Raw genomic sequence first — 20,650 nt, 5'->3', positions numbered from 1 at the left:
ATTTTTAATAATTTATATTTATAACACATTCTTAAGGCACTTCATACTAATGATGTTTATATATATCAGATATAATTTTATCATCACTCAAGTGCTCTTGTTAAACCATGATAGTTTATAATCATTACACCTATCTGTATTACAATCATGTAAACTAAAATATTAAATGATATTGTGTAAATGTTTTCCCCATTTATAGGGAAAATTTTCCTTGGAAATAAATTTGATTTAATTTAATAATAATTAATAAAATTTACTAAAAATTAATATTAAAATAAAACACACAACTTTAAAATTTAATGTTTTTTTTAATTAAATTTCCATTTGTAATTTATTCATATTTTATATCAATATAAAAACAGATCAGTGAATTAACTCTAATTTTTGAAAATAAATCAACAAAAAAAAGTTGGAAATCCCTGATTTTATAAAATCATTTAAAATAACTTTACAATTTCGGGTTCCATTAAATATCTTTTGTTTCTTTGCTTACTGCATGTGTTCAAAACAAGTAGTAGCAACGCATAATTAGGTAATATAAATGTCACCTTTATAGAACTTTTCGAACAAAGATCAAACATAATGTGTGTTAGACTGGATGTAGCTTTTCGGAGATTAGTAAAATCAAGTTAGACTCGCGTAACTGGTTATATAACAAAGAACAAAGAGTGCACAAAAGATTACACAGTCGTCACTCCCGGAAGGTCAGCGCTCGAAAGGGGAGAGTGAAACTAGGTCACCTTGCCCGAGGGGTCAGGAGCGCCACCAACCTTTTATTACGTCATAAGAACGTTACAGCACATCGCGATCGTTGATTCCAACACACCCCCTCAACGATTGATCGTTAATACAATCCGATATCGCGAGTAAATTTCTTAACTTTATTAGCGTCTAGCGGCTTCGTTAACAAATCGGCCATCATCCCTTCACTCGGACAATAGATTACAGTAATTTCTCCCGAATTCTTTAAATCACGTACAAAATGGTATTTTGTGTCGATATGTTTCGTGCGCTGTTGTGCTTTTCCTAATTCTAAAAGTCGAATACAACTTTGATTGTCCTCAAATATTTTGATAGGTGCTGTAATCGGTAGATTTATTTCTTCTAGAAGTCGTTTCATCCATACAGTTTCNTTAATCAAATAAATTTAAAGAGTAAATTAAATTATGTATTTCACTAATCGAAATTTACTAATTATACTAATTCGAAATTAAAATCTTGGATGTAAAAGTTGACATTTTATATATTTTTGCAAGGAGATCGATTAAGAAATCTTTTCTGAGAGTTTCCTTGTCAAAAATGTACATTTCAACGATTCTTTGTCCTGTGGGATTTGCTTTGGTTGTCGACCCTTCTGTCAGAAACACTCTTACAACCGAACAGTCGGTTGGGGAGATATTGGAAACGGATATAATGTAGTTCGTAGGATATTGACATCCGAGCACCACCCATGTCAACCCGTGCGAGACACCTGCTGTGCCACACTTATCCTCCTTGTGGGAATAATAAGGAAAAGATGGTAGGCTTACAGAGCCCGAAACCATTAAAGGAACCTTTTTTTTTTTTTTTTTCTTTTCTTTTGTGTTCTCCTTACGCTTAATTAGTTGTTGCCGTAACTGGGCCCATAACCTGTTAGACTGGATGTAGCTTTTCGGAGATTAGTAAAATCAAGTTAGACTCGCGTAACTGGTTATATAACAAAGAACAAAGAGTGCACAAAAGATTACACAGTCGTCACTCCCGGAAGGTCAGCGCTCGAAAGGGGAGAGTGAAACTAGGTCACCTTGCCCGAGGGGTCAGGAGCGCCACCAACCTTTTATTACGTCATAAGAACATTACAGCACATCGCGATCGTTGATTCCAATAATGTGTCACAAACTGGTGCTGATTTCTTTAACTATATTCACAGCTTTTCCAGCAAATAAATTTTTGTTTAAATCAAATGTTTTCAGCTGTTTATTTAGCCATTTTCAGGATACATCTTTTAGAAATGTATTATTTTTTTATATGTTCTAAAAGATGTATCCTGATGATGGCTTGCATAGACAACCAAAAACATTAGATTAAACAATAATTTATTTACTGAAAAAGGTTTGTGTGTGGTTAAAAAAAGATCTAATATGCTATAATTCAATTTTTGTCTTAAAGTTAACCAATTTAATCAAAAAAACATTCAGAACTATCATAAAAATTTCAATATACAAATTCATATTACAATAAAATATAAAGTTAGACTTGTCATTAAAAAATTTAGTTATATAGTTTAAACAAATATATAAAAATAATCATAATTATGCTAAGTGAGATAGCTAATGGAAATTTTTTCAAATAAGATTTTCCTATACCAAAAATTAGATGTCTACTAAATAAAAGGAGTCTAGCAAAGTCAACAAAGATAACAATCTCAATACTTATGAGAGATTTTAAAGATCTAGTAACTTAACAAAGTGAATCTAAATTATTAACACAGCAGCCTTCATATGTTATTTACATTCATAAATTATTGTTGCTATATGTTATAGAATATTAATAAACTTCAATACACATCATATATTTTAATCATAATAGTTAATTTACATTATTATAAAGTAAGATAATTAAACTAAAATAATTGTAGGAATGTAATATCATAGATAATTTACAGATAGAAATATATTCCCATCACCAAAATAAACTACTAAACACAAAATCTTATCTCCATTTCTTCCTCTCTGTTAAAGTTGAATGTATCACAAACTTGAATTGTTTCTTAAAAGAAAGTATCATTCAATGCATACTAAAAATTAATTGATTATAAAAAATGCATTAAGTAAAATATAAATTATTAAATGTTTTTATAATAATTTTTTATATTAAACCATTAAATATAGAAAGTTACTTTTGTACACATTTAAATAAATGAAAAAAATAAATTACTTTTATGATATTCTCTAGTATAGTTTTACATGTTGTTTTCATATCATTTCGCTTAATGTCTTTTGAACGGGTCAATACTCTGTATCTGTTTAAAAAATCCTGATATGACCATCTGCAAAAAAATAAATAAAAATAATTAATGAATTTATTTATTGCATAATATAAGATTTATATAAAAACTGAATCAAAAGGTTCACTCTAGAAAATTTCATTTGATCCATCATTCAAATGAAATTTTTAATTTCTTTTAAATAATGGATCAAATTAATTTAGAGTAAGTATGAAACTCTTAGATAATCTAATTTAACTTCAACTTAAAAAAATACCACTTGAAATAACTCCAGAACTTTGTTCACTTTATGATTATTTGTTAACAAATAAAAAAATTCCTGCAATCATTCTTCGCATACCTGCTGACATTCCAGAACTTTCTTCCAGAGCTCATAGTATTAATGAAATTTTCTGTAATCTCTATATCAAATGAAAATAGTCAAAGTCAATAGTCAAACTATTTTCATTGGATATAGAGATTACAGAAAATTTCATTAATACTATGAGCTCTGGAAGAAAGTTCTGGAATGTCAGCAGGTATGCGAAGAATGATTGCAGAAATTTTTTTATTTGTTAACAAATAATCATAAAGTGAACAAAATTCTGGAGTTACAGTAGAGCCTCGATTATCCGACTCAATTGGGGACTGGGGTTGGTCGGATAATTGAAAAGTCGGATAACCGAAAAGTATGAAAAAATCCATTATTAGTGTAGTATATTATTATATCCCATGTAATTAGTATATTGCTATTAACCTACTTCGCATTGAATTTTCATTGATGTTTGCCTAACAAAAATTTCTAAAGTAATAATTGTCACTATTGTGTCGTTAAAAATTAGAAAATTAAGCCTTGTTTAAATACTGGCTCCCTTTCATGCTCGAATGAGTGTTACCAGCTAAAACACGTAAAAATAATATTAAAGTAGCCAAGACATAGCCAAATATTGTAGTGCCACATCACTAGTGGACATTTGAAATTTGCCGACTAGAACGGTCGGTTAATCGGGGGTCGGATAATCGAGGCTCTACTGTATTTCTAATGATAATGGCTTTTATAATGCAAAGTATCAAACTGGAAAAAGAATTTGGAATATATAAAAAAAATCTTGTCCTAGTTTGAAAACATTTTTCAAACATTCCCATCTAGGGAAAAAATTTTCAAACATAGTAGAAAAAATAAAATTAAAATTCTTTACTATTTTGTTGGGCCCCTTCTTTGGCCTTAATAACAGCTTTAATGCAAGATGGTACTGACTTAAGTTCTGAGCAATAATCATCATTAATTTTCTTCTAACTATGCAGAACAGTAGCTTTCAATTCTTCATTTGTGGTAAGTCATTTCTCATCCACTAACATTTTCAGTTTAGCCCACAGATTTTCAACAACATTTAAATCAGGACTGTTTGGTGGCCAAGGTAAAGATTTAATCTCTCTTTTTTTCAAAAATTCTTACATTTTTTATACAATGATAATTTTAATTTTATCAGCCTAGAAAACAACTTCCTCATCCCCAAATTGATTTTCCATCACAAGAATCAGAAAAGTGTCCAAAAGTTCTTCATACACTTTGCCATTTACAGTTTCTTATAGAATGTGCAGATCTCCCTTGCCTTTTGCTAACATGCATCTCCATATCATAAGACAAACTAGGAATTTCTTCATATGCAAAAGACATTCTTGTTGAAACTTTTCATCTGTGCCAGCATTATCTCCACATTTAAAACAAAGTCTGCTCTTATCTGAAAAAATAACTTTATCCCAATTATTTAATAGTCCACTTTTTGTAACACCTTGCATATTCCATATATTTTTTTTTATGTGTTGTTTCATCATGAATGGTTTTATTTTGGTTTTACAAAACTTTTAGTGCATTTCACTTAATTGATTTCAAACTACATGATTGCAAACATTAGTATGGTGAACTTTCCACTTAACATTTAATTGTTTGATGTGGCTTTTTGATTTTGTAGACAGATGCATCTTATGACATGATCTTGATTCTTGCTTGTTGTGTTCAGTCAGCCAGTTTTCTTTAATGTTCTTACATATTCAAATTTCTCATATTTTGTCCAGGTATAGTTTACTGTTGAAATAGCACAACCAAGCTATTGGGAAACTTCTCTCTAAATTCTCTCTTCCAGAATCAAAGTCACATTTTAATCTTAAAAATCTTCACTATATTCTTTAACAAAACTCATTTTAAAGCAATAAAAATGTAAAAGCAATAAAAATGGAAATAGATGTACTGTACATATTATGTTCAAAGAACTAATTTGAATAAACTAATGTGATTATTGTTACAGAGTGTCTTAACATATTTATTTTCTATTATGTTCAAAAACTTTTTTCCAAGATGGGAATGTTTAAGAATTAGTTTCCAAACAGGGATTGGACAAGATTCTTTTTTTTTATATTCCAAATTATTTTTCTAGTTTGTTATTTTGCATAATAAAAGCTCTCATCATTAGAAATAAACTCCAGAATTTTTATTACTCTAGAATTTCTTGTTAACAAGTAAATAAAAACTACTACAATCAATTTTTGCATAGCTGCTGCTATTAAAAATCTTTTTTCTAGAGATTGCATAAAGATGGCTATAAAAATAACTTTTAGAATAAAACTTTTTTTTTATTATACAGATTCATAATTGTTATTAAATTTAGATACTTTTTATGTAAGTAAATATTTTTTTATTTTGAAAACTTTACTGTATCATTATTATATGATATTTTAAAAAAACTTTGAAATTTCTGTTTTTGACGAAGCCATAGTTAGAGGAGAAAAATGTAATTCTTATAATTTTATTTTATACTGATTTCAGAAAAAATATTACCCAATCTATTTCCTAAATAATTGGTGAATGATAAGTAAAAATAACAATTTTTAATAATTTCTTTATAGCTATCAAATACTACTCACAAAAGATAATCAAAAATGCATTCAATTCAAATTTGAAATTATTCATAAGGAATTTTGATTACCCAATGAATACAATACAGGCTACAATATTTTAAAAAATTTTTAAAACTAAGTTCAATTGATCTGATATAACTGTAAAAAATTAGAAATAATATTTTGTTGAATCAACTACATTTCAAAATTTATATTTACCTAGATTTTTATTTTAATATATTTCATTTCTTATTCAGTGAATATTAAATTATTTGATGATAATATTTAGAAAAAGACTGAAGATTTATCATTAGGATAAGTGACTTCAATGTTGATAGTAATAAAAGTTTTTTAGTTTACAGGAGAGAAATTGAATTAATAACAATTGATTTTCAGTAGAAGTATGTTTTATTGAGAAGTTATAATGAATTACAAAAATTCATTCAAAGAGAATCTTCATTATCAGACATTTCTGGAGCTTCAACATTAAAAATATGAATTAGAGAATTGATTGGAAGTATTAAAACTTTTAAAAATAATCAAAATAAAAATAATTCCAAAATTATCTAAAACATTTTCAAAACTTTCCAAACTCCAAACTTTTTACTACTCTACTATAGGTAAAGTAATAGAATACCTGTAATATAGTAGTAAACCTATCTCAAAAACACCTACTGATTGTCTTTATTTCATTAACCAATATTTATTTTATTATCTAAAATGGAAAGGGTTACACCTAAAAATTCTCCATAGGCATAAATATTTATGACTATGGAAAATTTTTATTTTTAACAGTTAAAAAATAAAAATCGCTTTTTTACATGATTTCTGGCAAATTGAAAATTTAATATTTTGATACTATATGCAACTCAAAGTGTTCTATCATTTACTATAATTCAGTCAAAATTGATGCTCTCACAATGTTATAAAAATCCTTTTAAAATGACATCCTTATGGTACTATCCAGTGTTCAAAAAATATTTAGCAATTTAAAATTTAAAGAAACCTGTCATTCTGAAAATTAATGTTAACTAAACATAAAATTATAATTGAAATATTTGTTTAGTTTTAACATATCATCTGTTAGTTATTAGACAAATATTTTAACAACAGTTTATTCAAAGAATTGCTGTTATAGTCAAATTTTTGTTTAAAAAATATTTACATGTTATAATCATTGTACATAAAATTTAATAATAGTCTTAAAACATAAAATGAGCATGAATGTATTCTTAATACTCTGTAGAAAAAATTTAGCTACAGTATTTGACTTAATAAAGCTGAACTGTGTTATACTTATTTCAATCATTTTTCGTTCTTGTCATTAGTAAAAAGTATAGAGATTGATTTTTGAATCAATTATGAAAATAATTCTTTTGATTAAATTATTTATTTTATTAAATATAAGTTTCTCTAGAAATGAAATCATTAGAAGTAATATCCATTAGCATGAAAGTTTCAAAAGCTTTTAAATTTTGACAATAAACCATAATAATTCTTACCTTGATGGAAAGCCAGCAGCACTAATTCGAACAGTTTCAAGAACACCACAAGCTCGCAATTGTTGCACAGCTCGACGAGATTCAAAATTAAACTGAGCTTTATCATCATTTGGTTTTATACATCTTACATAATGGGGAGTAGTTGAATTTAATGTTGACATTAATAATCCAAGTGATTCTCTAAACTAAAAAAAATATTTTTTTAATATTAAGTACAACTTACAAACACAATCAGTTTTATATAGGTAAAAATTTATTGTAACATATATTACCTATACTTCACATGTGTACATGTGTTTTATTTATTTATTTATTTATGCAAAAGTAAATCAAATTACTTTAACTAATATATTCAAGATTTCTACTCAAATTTTTGTTTTAAATTCAATGACTTTCCCTGTCTTCCCCTAAACCAACTTTGTACAAATTTTCTGACCTTCACATCCCTTACAGTGTGGCCCATTGACAAAATAAAACAGCATTTGACTTACTATGCATACATGCTATTGCTTCTTCAACTTTTTAGTTAGTTATTTTTTATAATTAACAGTTATATATTTTTTATAATTGCCAAATTATTAAAACTAAAAATAAAATGGTTTATTAAATTATAGTAGTTTATTCTGTTATTAATCCAACAACATAAATCTACATGGCTTTGAAAAATATAAAAAAAGCATTCATTTATTATTCATTAACAAATCCTGTTAATCCAGGATATTATTGTATTATTGAAATTATTTTCCTACCATGGCTATTTTGTCTAACTTCTAAAACACTCCTTTATATTATTTTAAATTATTTTAACTAAAGTTAATAGTTAAAACAGTTAATAAGCTAAATTACGTACATTTACAATATAAATAATTTCTTTAAATACAGAAACTATTCTAACCTCAGCACCGAGGTGAAATCTACACTACACTATCCAGAACCTGTAACTGGTGTGTGACACGCCAAGTGAATACACTCCGTCCAGGGAATTCCAGTTGACCTGAAGAAGAGCAAAGAGGTTGTTCAAAAACATTTATCAACAGCGGTATACAATATATATGCATCACACACCGGTTACAGGATCTGGATAGTGTGGTATAGATAAATAATTTCATTAAAACATTATAATTTTTTGAAATTACTTTAAAACAACACAAGCTGGGTCTGGGCACTGGTAATTAATACTGGCTTTATGTGCTTAGCCCATCAATGGCTAAATAGTTAAACACTGGTGGTAGGTTGCAGGTTTGCATCTCACCAATAGACTGACCACATGAAGTTTTCTGGGTTTTCTTCATGAATCTAGCACCAAAATAGAGTCAGTTTCCTATAGAAGGCATCCCTACCTGACAAATTGTCTAAGTATTGCATTGCCTTCTCCCATCAATCTATCCATTCTGAGATACTTAACTGCTTTCCTTATCTGATATCATTGAAAGCATTGTCTGAAAACACAAAAAATTGTTGTTCAGTCTGTAGTGCTGAACAGTGAAAATTTTCAAATTCAGTTATTTGATATAATTCAGATTTCTCAACAATGTGTGGTCTGCAAGCCTGCAAATGTGTTGACAGGGATCCTTGAATTTAGAGAATAAGCATATTATATTGTACAAATGAAAAAACATGTTTCTTGTATCATTTACCTTTATTAAAACACACATTAAAGTTTAAATTAAAAACATATCATTTAAATTAAACTGTTTAAAACAAAGACATTATTTTAAGAAACAATTATTATCTATACTAATATTATAGAGAGATAATGTTTGTAAGTTTGTTTGCAGCAGGTAATCTCCGAAACTACTCATCCGATTTCAAAAATTCTTTCACCAATATTTAGAATGGAACCTCAGGGTGGACATAGCTGTATATTATTCCATTAAACATTCATATAAATTAAAATATATAATCTAGGTTAAGGCTTTTATGTCGAACAGATGGCGCTATGAGTACGATGCCCTAAGTTTGCTTTTTTGTGAAAATGAACTAAAGCAGATCATCATCTATCTATCTATATAAAAAAAATGTAATGTTCATTTGTTCCTACCAATTCCTTTGAAATTTTGACACAACACTGCATTCGAATACACATGTGTTTTTATATACATGTTGAAATCCCCCTGGGAGATGGACAGATTAAGGCTTACCATAAATAATAACAATCCACGAAAAACCTTTTTTTACGAGTGTTATGTCACTATTAAATTCCACAAGTACTTTCGACCTCCACCGAGGTCTGCTTCAGGTGATGACTCAGTGGAGGTCTAAAGTACTTGTGGAATTTAATAGTGACATAACACTCGTAAAAAAAGGTTTTTCGTGGATTGTTATTATTCAACGCAGTGTTAAGTGGTTGGAAGTCGTTTATCTTAGCTTACCGTAAAAGAACTCTGCTTCTGTTTATACTATTTTAGATGCGGTTTTTTGCGTTTTTGATTGCGTTTTAATAGGGTACGTCAACAGAATATACACTACAAAGCGATTTTTTTATATTTTCCCCGTGGGGGAGAGGGACAGGATTAAGGCTTACCATGAAGAAATTGGCTTCTATTATACTATTTCAGATGCTGTTTTTTGCGTTTTTGATTGCATTTTAATAGGGTATGTCAAGAAAATGTACACTAAGGGATTTTTCGAAAAATTCCCCCCCATGGGGAAAGTGTTATACATTTATAATAGATACATTTTGAGCCACAACAACGCATGGCAGAGTCTGCTAGTTTTATACATATTTTCATTAAATTCTACTCTAGGGCAGTAGTCTGCCAATTTTTTTTTTTATTCAACAGGTCTACCAGAAGGTAAAGTTTGAGAAACACTAGGTTAATGCATGCCATTGAGATATTTTGTACTTAAGGCAAGTAGTTCTAACAATTTTTTAAAAATTGCACTAAGTTTTTCTTTACAATTTAAATAAATATATACTGTTGGTAATAAGAATATTAAAACTATTTCAGTGAAATGTTGACTTAGTGTGTGGGGGTGTTTATAACAGAAATGTAAAGAATATACAAATGCTACTCATCAATTTTGCTTTGTTACTGTATCTAAAAGACCAAGTTCTTAAGCAATTCTTTACACTTTGCACAATATCAAATGAACTAATTTTAATTTTTACTTTTTTTTTTCAATTTTAGATTTAATAAGTAAGTTTGATTACACATAAGACTTATTATTCTATTCAATTGTAAGATTGTATGTTAAAATCACTCAAAAGCAGACCTTACAAATATTTTTTATTTTCTGTTAATGTTCAGACAATTATTACAGACATTTACTTCTTTTACTAATAATGCAGATTAATTTTAAAAACTAATGTTGATTGTTTATGTGAAGAATATTATAAAAATGCAACAGGGAGAGCAGTATTGCAAAATGCCAAGGAATCAAACTAAGTCCCAAATATAACATACCACTATCAATTATCATTTGTAAATTTTAAAACAGCTGTATTAATTATGCAGCATTATGAATTTGAGAGAAAAGTCTTATAATAATCTAACATTAATAAAAATTTTTTTTAATGTTTTAATATCTCTTCTCTCTTCATTTTTCTTCAAGTTCCTCATAATTATCATTTACTCACTCAATTTGAGGGCAAGTGTGAATAAACTGATTAAAAAAATGATAAAGTACAAAAATGATAATTTTAATTTAGATGGTATTTATTTATCATTTTTTAATTTTGATGCATAACAAAACAATTTCTGATTTTTTTCCAGTTTTATTATTTTATAGAGTTCACAAAATTTATTAAAGGATAAATTTATTAAATATATACTTTTGTAAAAGAAAGCAAAAATGTAATCAAGAAGACATGTTTTGTACTAGACGGCGCTAGTTGGCTAGTGTCACATACTTTGGTCAAAGGTCACCTTCTTTGTTCTAGTTTGCTACATCCCTGTGTAGCACGTGTCTCCCCTCTCTTTGTGCATGTAGTCGTGTTACATATAACTGTGTATTTCCGTACATCGTAAGATATACGTTTACTTGCTTCATCTTCTGACAACTTTGTACATGGATAATAAAGAATTTGTTAATGAATAATGGCATTTTTCTAAAGCCATGTAGATTTATAGTTGTGGATTAATAACAGAATAAAAAAATTTTAATTTAATAAAACATTTTATTTTTTATTTCAATAACTCTGTGATTATACAAAAACATGTAACTGTTAATTAAAAAAATAACTAATTAAACAATTGAAGAAGCAATAGTATATGTGCATAGTAAGTCAATTGTTGTTTTCTTTTGTCAATGTGCCATATTGTATGGGATGTGAGGGTCAGCTGAATTTGTATAAAGTTGATTAGAGAAAGTCAGGAAAAGCCATGGAAAGCCATGGAATTTTAAAAAAATTTGAGTAGGAATCCTACACAAAAAACTATCTTGCAATTATTTATAGAGAATATCAAAAAAGGATGTATGAGAGAAGCAAGAACAATTTTCAATTTGCAAATTAGCTTCTGATGAATTTCCCTTGCTTAGATTGAGAAATTATGATGTTCTTAAGCTATAATAGAATAAGGCAAAACAAAAATTCAGCACAATAATTTTATTCATTTTAATTGATTTTAATATACTTAATTTTGCTACATAAATTTAATTTAGAAAAATATGAAGTGAGGAACTGATTAATTTGTTCTATATCTGTTTGCTTGTGACCTTTGTAATATTATCTGTTCTCATCTTAATTATCTCATTTCTCAGTCTTGTTCATATCCTGTCTCCTGTGCCACATTTTCTTTCACTTCTGTTACTTGCACTCCATTTTCTACTCTCTCTTCATTACTCCATACTGAGTCATTGTGCTGTAGAATACAAATGTTGTGTAAACTACAACATGCAGCTATAAGTTCTACCATTAAGTCTATGCGAGACATATCCAAATTTATTCGTCACCACGTGACCAAACGGTCAACATCGCGTCAGCGAAGATCACAATGACAAGTTTCGTCAGGACTGACACCACTGTGTCTTTACGGACAGACACAGAAACTGTTAGGTTCTCACGCAAACGATCACGTGTGTGAGTGAACGGATTCGGGATGGAGAGAGAGACAGCACACCAGAAGTGACTTATGCAGAGATGGGTTAACATAACAACTATTTAATGGGTAATTATAGGCCATTATATACAATTACATATTATACAACATCTCGATTTTAAATATGCTAGCTTTTAGATACATTTCTATGACTGATAGATATTAGATATATATATATTGGATATTAACGTTTTTGCAATTCCCGAGAGAGAATTTACAGAAGTTGCACGTGGCGATAAATAGCTTGTATGAAATCTTGATCTGCTGTAAGTCAGTCGAACACAAAAGAAGACAGTTCTGGATGACAGTTCTTATTTCTACAGTTCTTAGTTAACTAGATATTAGGCAAGGAGGTATCCAAAGGCAGAAATATATCCAAAGGCGAGGAGGTTATCCGAATATTTTAGCACTTGAGTGGTCCGATCGAGGAACTGGTGACGACTCCCCTCTTTGTTGTTCCGTTCTATATTTTGAACTGTTGAAATCGAGATATTAGGTCAAGAGGTGATGAGAAGGCATCATTGTTAGGCCTGAGAATTTAACAAATATTTTTTTTCCAGGTGCGAAAGTTGACAGTTATGTATCAAGTTTATAGTTACGATGCAACGTTAGGAACAAATAATGTAAACACACGGAAAGTCTGGATTCAGATCCTCACAATTGCAATAGAACAGAAACAAGATCTTTCAGTAAATTTTCAAATGTAAATTGACTTACTTGAAAATGTTCTTTAAAAACATCTGGCCTATATTCCAATACAATCTCTGAAATATAGTTTGTTATTTGCATATTGATTCCTTTCACTTCTTACTTTTATACTGTGCTTAATTAACAAAAATGAATTCTTTTTCCTTGGATTCTGAACCTAAATCTGATAAAATCTCTAAAATCACTCCCAAACATGCCACCATGATGGATCCTGTATTGTGTATAATATATTGTATATTGTGTATTGTATACTACTTTTATATTGTGTGTTAGTTGCAAAAAGCAAACTAACAAACATGACAGAAGCAATCTATATCATGTGACAAAGACTGCTCCAAGCTTACAGATTGATCCAGCCAAAACACGTATATGCAGCATAGGTGTGTATTTAAATATACCTATGCTGCATATACTTGTCAAAAGTTTAAATATGACTTTTGATACAGTAAGATTTATTGGTTCTGTGAAAAATTATTCCCTTTTATATAATTATTCCTACTTTAATAAGGATTTAAAATTATAAGCAGCGTGATACAGACAAATGTACACATATTAAAATATATTTTCATATAAAACTTATTCATAATTTTAATTTTACTGCACAATTCTTTGACAAGTCCCTTGCAAAATACTGCCTTTCACTTTGCATTATACAATACAGTGCAAATATCAACTTAGATGTTATAATGATGCTTGCACATATTTTGCATGAGAGTGATTTTCCAATCACTTCCAATATAACAGTCATTACAATCATAAGCGGAATCCTTGTGACTTCACTTATAAAGGCATTGTTCCCTGCCTAGCTGTATTAAAACCTAGAATTTCATGTGTGACAACACCACACAAGTCAGTTGTATTTCAAGGGTGCAGCAAATGTAATTTTAAGAGCATGGAGATAGAGGATACACAAAGATGTATCTTTGATGTAATTATCAATTTCCACAACTGTAATTTGTTTTGAAATAATATTATTACACTTTGTTTCATAACTCCTGAAATTCATTAGAAACATTATATGCATATTAAGGGGACATTAATATGATTAATATTAATATAATTTGAAGTAAAATATTTCCCCAAAAATCAAAACCACATTCAGGACAGTATGTAAACCAAATTAAATTGATATTTGCCCAGTAGTTTTTTTTTTACAAAAGTGCTCTAAATGCTTACACTTTAATTATAATCACCTTATATTAAGCAAATGATTACAGTTAATAGCAAATAATGTTAAATCTTATTGATTTATCAAAATTACAATATTGAAATTTGTTCTAAACTGTGAAATTTTCCTTGTTAGTCATATTTTCAATCTATTACTGTGGGGTGTGGATTTGAACCCAATCATGAACACATGATAAAAGTCAAAGATTGATTCCCTTTTCCTATCTCTGCCCCATAGCAGGAAAGACCTTCCCACAATAAGCAAACAGTTGTAATTATTTGTCATATATAATTTTGTTCAAAGTAATCAAATTTTATTTTGTTGAATATCTTATATAATAAATACCTGTGATCCAACAGTTTTTTTATGTTGTTTTTGAGATGATTTAGATGGAGCTGAAGACTTTGACCAAGATGCAGGTTTTAATTTTTTATTGCATTTATCTTCTTCAAATAACTCAGCAACCAATTCATACTAAAAAATAAAAATGCATGGTTATAAATATTTTTACAAATTAGAAATAAAAAGACTATACTATTCTTTTATTATAAAATTTATTAAATTTCAAACATTTACATAATCACAAATTTTTACTAATATTCAGCATTTTACATACAAGTTCTTAATTAAAATAATCATGTTTTACAGATAACTTTTTTTATCTAAATACATGCAAATACATATAAAGATAGTTATCTAAAAGTATTGAATGTACAGGTTAAACTATTATTTCAACACTATAACGCAAAACTATAACAAAAAATTGAATTCAAACAGAAAAAACTGTGTGGTTATTATTATGCTTTTTAAAATAAGTATGCTAGTAATAATTGGCATATTTATTAAGAAACAATGAAATCTCAATCAAATTAAACAAATGAGTCATCCAAATCATATATGTACAGTACATACAAGAAATCATTTGGTTCTTTCAAACATTTAATAATCAGCAAAAGCTTTAAAAATTTTTTCATAGTTTCAATATTTACTGGATCTATTTATAAGGGACAATTATTAAAATATTTACTATGTTTACTTTCATGAAACATGGTAGATATAGATTATTTTATTATTTCAGAAAAAAGAACAATTCTATATTACATTTGAAAAATCCAGGATACTAAAGTTCATTAATTAAAAACATGAACATTTTATCTTTTACATAATTTACTAAGATTGTAGTCTCAGTACAAGATTCAAATATAAGATTGAAAACAATTCAATTATTTTATTCTAGATTAATGTTTTAAAATAAACATTCTAAATAATTACATTTTTAGAGTTTTAGCATGTAATGTTTTTCTCTAAAAACAATGTATATTTTTTAAGTATTCAATACTCCTGGGAATAAGTTAACTCTTCAGAGAGTTAGATAAAATAATGCTATTGCTTTGCCACTACTGCTTTTCAAACAATGAAACTACAATCTTAATAAAAATTTAATAGACTAACTATGATCAGTGCAAAGTCTACTACAATCTGTGCCTGCAAGTTATAGTATTAATTATGATTTAGAATTTAGCTGCTGTTAAGATGAAAAATTCTATTTTACTCAAGAAAGCAAAAAATATAAATAAAATTAGATCTTAAAAAACAGTAACTGGAAAAATATTAAAATGTCCATGTAATAAATTAAATTATAGTAGAGTGTCGTTTATCCGAAACGTCGGTTATCCGAAAGAATTCCAGTCAGCAAATTTAAATTTTCGCTAGTGCTGTGGTGCTGCAATCTTTGGCTATATCTTGAGCTACGCTAATGTTTTTTTGTTGCTGTGTGTGTTTTAGCTGGCAGCACTGGCACTTTTGTGTAGTGTATTTCTGAAGACTGTGTGTCGTGCTGAATCAAACGTTTCTGATACTAGATTAACTTCTAAAGTATAATTTTTTTTTGTTTTTATATTTTTCAATATATTTATTTTGTTTGTAAAAAATAAAGAAATAATTTTTAATGATACAATAGCCATGATTATTATTTTAAAAAGTTTACATTAGGCTTAACATCGACGAAAATTCAACGCGAAGCAACACGCAACAGAGAAAAATTTCAACATGGGATAGGTTAATATATTTTTTCGTACATAATCGGTTATCCGAACAATCTTAGTCCCCAATTGATTCGGATAAACAACGCTCTACTGTATCACTCAAATATTATGTGAACATTAACAAATTAAACCCTTAAGCATAATATTTAATATACTGATATTCTAGTGCTGTTTTACTTTAATGAAATTTTCTATTACTTTTTAAATTGTAAAAATTTTTATATTTTAAGAAAGTTATCATTAAAATTATTTTGCACAATACCAAAACTATAAACAGTTTACCTAATAATAATGTTTTTAATTATTGAACACAACTGTTATACCTAAAAACAAATATCATGATAACTTTTATATGAAAATATTACATTAATTTTTTAAATGTTAAACTTTCAGCAGTGGGATAGTCAGGTATGATGCTACCCCAAAGTAGTGGAGAATAAACATGGGAAATTTTTAAAGTATTTTTCCATGTGTTTTTTCTCATTACCATTTCGGAAAAAGATTTTGTAAACAGTTATGTTTAGTAAAGAAAAGTCTTTTTTATTGTTACATAATTCATTTTTTATGTGAAATTTTTTTCGCAGTAGTTTTTGGCGATACCCCCAAAAGAATTTAACGGATATATCCATCCCTCACCACTGCCACACGATCGCCCTGGATGGATATATCTGTTCCTCACAGTTGAGTGGTTAATAAATTATATTTTGCTTTATTTTATAATAAGTTACTTACATGACTTGCAGTTAAAATATTAATATGCTCCTCCATCACTGTATCTCTGTTTTTTTCTAGAAATCCAGAACATTCATACTTTACATCATCAGCAAAATGTTTTATTATAAATGCTGTATTAGAAAGACGAGGTTTATCAAAATGTTTCCATTTTTTACAACAGTCATATAATTTCTGACACCATGTTTGATCTGTACCCTTAGGCATCTGTATGAAAATAATAATTTATAATTTGTTTTTTTTTAATTAATTATATTTTACTGAAACTTATACAAACCTTACACTCTTCATCCAACAAATCTAAGATTCCCAATTTACTTTCAATAAGATCAATACAAGGTTGATTATCATAAAAATCAATAAATTTCCATTCAATTTTTTCCTTTACATATTCTTCTTGTTCCAATTTAAAAACATGCTATATTACAAAAGTAATTAAAATATTCATTTCACATGTAATAAATACAGCAGTAATAATTTTTAAGTAGCTGTTAAACAAATATATGTGAATGCTAATTTATAATATTTTTTAATATTAATTGATATTACTTACAAGATTAAACTGCTGTTGAAGTTTTTCATTTGCATAATTGATACAAAATTGTTCAAAACTATTAATTTCAAATGTTTCAAATCTGTTAAAAGTTCAAAAAACATTTTAAATATTTAAAGCATTATATATAATAATGGAAAGCTACTGTTAAATAAATTCTCTTTGTTATAGTGTATATAAATATTAACTGTAATTGCTAATTTTATTTATTTGAAAAACAAATTGAATTACATTACTAATCTATTCTTGTGACCACCACTTCTGAGATATACTACCAGTAATTTTATTAAATAATTTTAGTAATTATAAAATTTATTAAATTTCAAACATTTACATAATCACAAATTTTTACTAATATTCAGCATTTTACATACAAGTTCTTAATTAAAATAATCATGTTTTACAGATAACTTTTTTTATCTAAATACATGCAAATACATATAAAGATAGTTATCTAAAAGTATTGAATGTACAGGTTAAACTATTATTTCAACACTATAACGCAAAACTATAACAAAAAATTGAATTCAAACAGAAAAAACTGTGTGGTTATTATTATGCTTTTTAAAATAAGTATGCTAGTAATAATTGGCATATTTATTAAGAAACAATGAAATCTCAATCAAATTAAACAAATGAGTCATCCAAATCATATATGTACAGTACATACAAGAAATCATTTGGTTCTTTCAAACATTTAATAATCAGCAAAAGCTTTAAAAATTTTTTCATAGTTTCAATATTTACTGGATCTATTTATAAGGGACAATTATTAAAATATTTACTATGTTTACTTTCATGAAACATGGTAGATATAGATTATTTTATTATTTCAGAAAAAAGAACAATTCTATATTACATTTGAAAAATCCAGGATACTAAAGTTCATTAATTAAAAACATGAACATTTTATCTTTTACATAATTTACTAAGATTGTAGTCTCAGTACAAGATTCAAATATAAGATTGAAAACAATTCAATTATTTTATTCTAGATTAATGTTTTAAAATAAACATTCTAAATAATTACATTTTTAGAGTTTTAGCATGTAATGTTTTTCTCTAAAAACAATGTATATTTTTTAAGTATTCAATACTCCTGGGAATAAGTTAACTCTTCAGAGAGTTAGATAAAATAATGCTATTGCTTTGCCACTACTGCTTTTCAAACAATGAAACTACAATCTTAATAAAAATTTAATAGACTAACTATGATCAGTGCAAAGTCTACTACAATCTGTGCCTGCAAGTTATAGTATTAATTATGATTTAGAATTTAGCTGCTGTTAAGATGAAAAATTCTATTTTACTCAAGAAAGCAAAAAATATAAATAAAATTAGATCTTAAAAAACAGTAACTGGAAAAATATTAAAATGTCCATGTAATAAATTAAATTATAGTAGAGTGTCGTTTATCCGAAACGTCGGTTATCCGAAAGAATTCCAGTCAGCAAATTTAAATTTTCGCTAGTGCTGTGGTGCTGCAATCTTTGGCTATATCTTGAGCTACGCTAATGTTTTTTTGTTGCTGTGTGTGTTTTAGCTGGCAGCACTGGCACTTTTGTGTAGTGTATTTCTGAAGACTGTGTGTCGTGCTGAATCAAACGTTTCTGATACTAGATTNGGGGTTTCGAACTAAAAAACCCCAAGAAATATCACACTATCATTAAAATAAAAAAAAAAATTAAATATGAAATCATCATTTTATACTAATGAAACCGTGTTTTATATTTCTTCCTTACACAGTCACAATGTAGTGACAACTTTCAAACACTAGGCAAATTTTTCATCTTTTTATTCAGTTGGGATGCTTTCTACAGCACACATTTTGGGCTCCTGCCCCTCCTCAGCCAACTTAAAATTTTTCCATATGCAACAAATACATATATACAGACAACACAACATTTTTAGACTAACACATTCAGATTGTTTTCTTTTGCTAACAGTAACCAGCATACTATTACGCAAATTGTCACTACATTGTGTCTGTGTAAGGATGAAATTATCAATTATAGAGAATAATTTCAATTCTTGTGATAAACAAACTCAAATATTTATATCATAACATATTTGTATTATACAAGAGAAGTAATTACACTTATATAAGTGTAATCTGCAATACTTTTACAATACAAATATTTTGTTTTTCTAAATTTGCCTTATGTAAACTTAGAAAAGCAAATTATAAAAGATAAAAATTATATCTATCCAAAATTCAGACAAAGCAAAAGAAGGATGACATCAGCAGCTAGTATATGTCAACTTTCTGACCTGAGAGAATGTCAACTTACACTTTCTCAGCATCAGTAGTGACATCTTTTCCATAATTTTTAGTCACCTCTAAGATATATGCTGCTTTGAATATGACAAGGAATGATTGATTCCAGTCAGTCATCACCTGTTCTTTCAAATGTTCAATTTAGTGTGTTTCTGTGCTTTTTTGGATTAGTGCTCTTCTGTGCCATCGGATTCCTTGTCATTCCTCTACTTGCTGCTTCTCTCCCAAACTGCTGTGTGAAGTACTACATTCTAAAGATCTTCAATGGGTATTCTAGTTTTGGTTTGTGAGGTACCAAAAATTCTCTCTCCGCGAAATGCAAATACCCTTGTGTTGTACCAACTTCATGCTATCTAATAAATAAATGTTTAAGTGTAGTAAATTGTGTTGACTGAATTATTTCCAACTGAATCTCATCCTTTCCTACTTCATCCTCTTTCCCATAGTCTCACATACAAGACCACATTATTGCCATCTAGAAAAATGCTCAAAACTTGTGTAGTAGGTGTAGGGTGTCAGAATTAACACAATACCATCACAGAAACCTTACAATATTGTTGAAAATCAGATTTAGTGGCTTTCTATTGGAAAAAGATTAATCACCAGACTACATTAGACATTGAGAGTATAAATACAAAAACAAGATCTAATATATGATCTCATTTTTCTATTTATACTCTCAATGTCTAATGTAGATCATATTAGATTTTGTTTTATATGGGATTTGTTTGTCAATAGGAATCGTGTAAAAGACATTCCACA

General features: G+C 28.0%; 1 protein-coding gene across 2 annotated transcripts in view; it reads right to left on the bottom strand.

The window, feature by feature from the left end:
* Positions 1–2,660: 2,660 nt before the first annotated feature.
* LOC111624741 (unconventional myosin-Vb-like) overlaps positions 2,661–20,650 on the bottom strand; it is a 76,846-nt gene continuing 58,856 nt past the window's right edge. Inside the window, exons 12-18 of one of the 2 annotated variants that reach the window (XM_023367677.1) lie at positions 17,611–17,692; positions 17,335–17,475; positions 17,058–17,264; positions 14,626–14,754; positions 7,363–7,547; positions 2,917–3,028; positions 2,661–2,748 (exon numbers count right to left, since the gene is read on the bottom strand). In XM_023367677.1, the coding sequence (XP_023223445.1) occupies positions 2,692–2,748; positions 2,917–3,028; positions 7,363–7,547; positions 14,626–14,754; positions 17,058–17,264; positions 17,335–17,475; positions 17,611–17,692 (913 nt within the window). In that variant the 3' untranslated portion in view covers positions 2,661–2,691. Of the gene's footprint in view, positions 2,777–2,916; positions 3,029–7,362; positions 7,548–14,625; positions 14,755–17,057; positions 17,265–17,334; positions 17,476–17,610; positions 17,693–20,650 lie in introns of both variants that reach the window. The other variant, XM_023367678.1, reaches the window with a different exon arrangement.

This window comes from Centruroides sculpturatus, unplaced genomic scaffold (assembly GCF_000671375.1).
Source record: "Centruroides sculpturatus isolate CEXI.00-Female unplaced genomic scaffold, Cexi_2.0 scaffold197, whole genome shotgun sequence".
Taxonomy (NCBI): Eukaryota; Metazoa; Arthropoda; class Arachnida; order Scorpiones; family Buthidae; genus Centruroides; species Centruroides sculpturatus.
The sequence above is the reverse complement of the archived record's forward strand: the minus strand, read 5'-3'. Positions and strand labels throughout refer to the sequence as shown.